We start from the raw sequence: 5000 nt of genomic DNA, 5'->3' as shown, positions 1-5000 counted from the left end.
CGCGTGCCCCACCATATGTGCCACGGTAGGGCCGTGTACTCATTCTTTACATACGTAGTGCATTACCCATGTGGACAGTGCACTTTTCAGTAAAACATTTTTGGATTTGAATTTGATTTTTTCCTTGCCCTGTGTTATTGATGTGGTTAAATATGGGGTTGAGAGAAAAGATGTGGAGCTGGGAGAAAATAAAGGATGGAGAAGAGAGATAGATTTTTTTTACACATGTAATGCCTTAAAAGGAAGGGGAAAGTGCACTTTTGCACAGAAACATTTTTGAATTTGGATGTGTTTTTTTCTTGCCCTGCGTTATTGATGTGGTTAAATATGGAGGTGAGAGACAAGATGTGGAGCGTGGCCCTGCCGTGGCTCAAGTGGTAGGGCACTGCACTGTAATGCCGGGGACCCGGGTTCGATTCCAGCCCAAGGTAATTTCCCTTCTCTCCCCCGTCTCTATCTCCCACTCACTTCCTGTCACCATCTCAGACAGTCCTGTCAATAAAGGCAGAAAAAAGCCCCTAAAAATATATAGGCCTTATATAAAAAAAGAGAAGAGGTAGAGTTGGGAGAAAAGATTGCGGATGGAGAAGAGAGAAGAGAGACAGGTCTATCAGCTAGCTGTGGTGGGTTGGGAAGAATCAAAGAGGAAATAGCATCCACATTGCTGACAGCCATCCCAGCTGAGACAGGCACTGCAACTGAGGCCTCTTGCCTTGCCAGACGTCTGGCTGTCAAACACAACTGAACTAAAGGAAGATAAAGGAGAAACACAGCAAAAAGCGAAGCAGAATGTGTGTGTGTGTGTGTGTGTGTGTGTGTGTGTGTGTGTGTGTGTGTGTGTGTGTGTGTGTGTGTGTGTGTGTGTGTGTGTGTGTGTGTGTGTGTGTGTGTGCGTGCGTGCGTGTGTCTGTGTGAGTGCGTGAGTGTGTGTGCACGTGTGTGTGGCATGCACGCATGTGTGAGTGAGAGAGAGAGAGACAGAGAGAGACAGAGAGTGTAGTATTGACTAAATATTTAGCTATAAAGTTGTGTTCAATGGCTCTTTGCCGTGTGTGCCTCCCAAAAGCAGAGCATCAGGGGGCATGTTTGAACGGCAGGCTGGCTAGTGGCAGGAGATTCTTTGACAATGATTTATCAGCAGGAAGCCTCTCTGGGGCAAATTCAGGGGGTTGTTGTCACACCACAGGTTCCCGCTGGTGAATGATTTGTAAAGGTTTGGTCTCTTTTTGAACAAAGTGTGATGAAGTGGTCGGCAAAACAACGGCAACATTTTCATCCACAGTGGGATCTTCTTCAGTCAGTCTGCCACTTTTGTCTGCCACCTGGATGACTGTTTTGTGGATGTGCACACCCCAACCTCAACCTCCAAGCATATTTTTTTGAACAAACCCACTATAGCTTCCTATAGAGTCTTTCACAGCAGATGGCAGCCATGAAAATGAGGGCAAAGATGTTCTAAATGGTAACCAAGATAAAGCATACTACTATGTGTCACCAATGCAACAATGTGGGATCAATTCAGGTCGTTCTCCTAAATTTCCTTGACTTTATGTCATAGTGATTCTGGAAGAAACTCCTTTTGAACCATCTCCATCATTCAAAATCAATGTTTGTTTGTTTTATTTATTGTTAGCGCTATAGTACCAGCCAACCAGCCCATGAGCCACGTTGCCCCCTTCCTTATCAATCGTCTCTGATGAGGGGAGGGCAAAGGTCAAGGTCAAGGGCAAGGTGACTAACAAATCAGGATCTAAGTCAGGGTCAGGATCTAAATCAGGGTCAGTCGTGGCTCAGTGGTTAGAGCACTGGGTTGGCAACCCAAGGGTTCCCGGTTCAGTGCCCGACCGAACCACGGCTGAAGTGCCCTTGAGCAAGGCACCTAACCCCCACATTGCTCCCCGGGCGCCGCTCAGCAGGCAGCCCACTGCTACGGACTAGTGTGTGTACTTCAATGTGATTCACTAGTCCAAATGGGATAAATGCAGAGAAAGAATTTCCCCTACCTAGGGGACCAAAATTGGCTCCAATCCAAATTGGCTCCAATTGGCTTCATATATATGTATATGTATATGTATATATATATGTATATATATGTATCTACACAAAGGGTGCTTTGTCACATACAACCTGGCTGTGCCGTGTCGTGTCATGTGGAGCTGAGTGGTGCTGTCAAAACAACCCTGTTTGTGTTTCCATTACAAATCGCGTTACCCAGAGTATGGTTGGACTTACGATTTTGGTGTTGTCACGTAGCATTACTTTAGGCCAACAGCCATCTGAGCTTTCGAAGTAGGCTATTCATATTTTCATCGACATCATATTTCTATACTACCATATTGATTTCTGCCTTCGATTTTCATATCACAGTGATACAGTGTCGAACTAACGAGCATTCCAAGAGAGTTGATATCGTGGCCGCCATGACTATTTTTTGATTCACAGATGAGGACGAGCTGACACGAATTCTAGGAAATAGGCTGCGAAAGACCCGCTCAGTTAGCTTCAGCCGGCCGGCCGACTGGTTTTCGTGCTGAGTTGAGCTGTGTCGTGCTCATTCGAAAAGCAAAAGGTGCCGCGCTAGTCGTGCTGTGTCGAGCTGCAGAGGCGGACTTTCCATTAGGCAAACCTAGGCAATTGCCTAGGGCCTCGACCAAATATGTCCTCCATAGGGTCCCCAACTGTCACACCAGTTGTGGTAAACACACAAAACCGTAGGCTTTGTCACTTAAGCAAAGGAATCGAAGATACTGTATGACTCACAACACTTAAATAGCACCAAAACACAGATTTTCATGTCTATATAATTACTTTTTAGGGCCCCATGTTGATATTTTGCCAAGGGCCCTAAAATGGCTACATCCGCCGCTGTCAAGCTGTACCAGGTAGAAAAAGAGCAGCGGTAAAGAGCCTATACAGTAACTGCAGTGGGAAAATCTCTAACAACGGCCTGTTTCTGAGGACACAGGAGGCACCATGAGTTACAGTAGGCTACAGTCTACATATTTCACCAGAAAACAAAAACAAACAAATAAACAAAAAACAAGAGAAAACAAGAGCAAGTTGTGCTTTTCAAGCTTTTTTAAAGGACCTTCAATGTCAAGTTGGCATCGTTCCTGTCCCAAAGGGAAACCTTGTGTGAATTAGTCTACAACCTTGTTTGTCTTGTTCATAGGTTACCAAGTGCTCCCTGTAGGGAGAGAAACCACATAAAAATCAATTGAACCTGAAAATATTGAACCTGCAGCTTAGGAAAGGAATAAAAAAAACCTTCTGCCACCATGAGCTCCTTCCCCTGATTGTTGACAGAGGTAGGTCTGCACACTGCCAATTTCACTCAACATTTTTTAATTTCTTCATTTAATTAAATTAAGTTCATATTTGAAGTGCGGTGTGCAGACCTACCTATTTCAACTCTATTGTCTGGCACTTGCAAAAAGTGACTTTAGATTTGCGCCCACCCCATCAGAAACATTCTTCCTGATTGTCAAACATTAATAGCTACTGCAGCGCCATGGCCTTGCACAGTATGGTCCTGCAGCATGAACAGAGGGAGAGTGTTTAAGCAAAGAACTTCCAAAAACAACAAATACGGGGGCCGCTGTGGCGCAGTGCGCTAAGCCCCCCACATTTGGACTTGCATGCCCACGGGGACCCTGGTTCGAGTCCGGCCTTTATTTCCCTGCCCCAATCGTTTCCTGTCTACTCTCATACTGTCCTGTAACAATAAAGGCCAAAAAGCCCCCCCCCCACCCCAATTAAAAAAAAACACCAAAAAAAACCAAACAAAAAACAAAACAACAACACAACAAACAACAATAACATCGACAAAAAGCAACAACAAAAAAAGGTCCCACCATTGCCCCCTCCCCCCCCAAATCAGCCATATTTGATAAGTTTCCCCAGAGTAGACATATTTCAGAGCACATGCTTCCCCCTTCACTGTGTTTATGATGGATTATAATCAACAGGAGCAGTCGAACTACGCGGTTGGAAATACACTCTAATGGACCCATAGCTCATGACTGACACACACACACACATACACACACACACGCGCATGCACGCACACACAGAAACAAACACAAACACAAACACACACACACACACACACACACACACACACACACACACACACACACACACACACACACACACACACACACACACACACACACACACACACACACACAGCTCATTAGCTTATTGCACCCCTGTGTATTTGGGCAGCCAATAATGTTCTTGATGGAACTGTGGCGGTGGGGTTTGTTGTGGTTACCGTGTGGTTAATTGCATAGCGACAGACGGAATGTCAGACGGAATGGCATTGTTAAGCTATGGCAACAAGGAGGGCTCAGAACTCACCGTGCCCCCAACTATCCTTCCAAGTGGATACCACGCCCGCTCGTCAAACCAGTTCAGGAACTCGTAGAAGCCATTGGAGGTGAGGTAGTGGGTGGACCTGTAGTTGAACCTGTAGAAATGGAGAGAGAGAGAGAGAGAGAAAGAGAGAGAGAGAGAGAGAGAGAGAGAGAGAGAGAGAGAGAGAGGTTTAAAAAGTCCTTTATTGGACCAAAAGTCAATTTGTTACCGTCAGAACATCATCATGTTTTTTAGCAGAAAAAAACAAAAGCCAAAAAAAAGAGAAAGAGAGAGAGAGAGAGAGAGAGAGAGAGAGAGAGAGAGAGAGAGAGAGAGAGAGAGAGAGAGAGAATAAATAGAGGGAGGATGCGGTAGATTGGGGGCAAGAGAGGTGACGGATAGAGTGATAGAGTGATGGACAGAGGTGGAGGAAAAATGGAAAGAGGAAAAACATGAAATTGGTCATGAAGAAGTCAAATGACATGCAGAACACCACAGACAGATACCAAGGCAAAATGACATCTCCTCTTCTCCTCTCATAGGCTCACACCATTGACCCAGCTGCTGCACGGGAAAATACATTTCAATCACTACATCCTGTTTCTCTCTCTCTCTCTCTCTCTCTATCTATCACACTCTCT

General features: G+C 45.3%; 1 protein-coding gene across 1 annotated transcript in view; it reads right to left on the bottom strand.

The window, feature by feature from the left end:
* Nucleotides 1–5000, bottom strand: part of LOC134444144 (dolichyl-diphosphooligosaccharide--protein glycosyltransferase subunit STT3B-like) — a 187497-nt gene that overhangs the window by 36861 nt on the left and 145636 nt on the right. The window contains exon 2 of the mRNA XM_063193580.1: nucleotides 4363–4471. Coding sequence (XP_063049650.1) covers nucleotides 4363–4471 — 109 coding nt within the window. The remainder of the gene's footprint in view (nucleotides 1–4362; nucleotides 4472–5000) is intronic.

This window comes from Engraulis encrasicolus, unplaced genomic scaffold (assembly GCF_034702125.1).
Source record: "Engraulis encrasicolus isolate BLACKSEA-1 unplaced genomic scaffold, IST_EnEncr_1.0 scaffold_46_np1212, whole genome shotgun sequence".
Lineage (NCBI taxonomy): Eukaryota > Metazoa > Chordata > Actinopteri > Clupeiformes > Engraulidae > Engraulis > Engraulis encrasicolus.
This window is presented reverse-complemented; position numbering and strand designations above follow the sequence as displayed.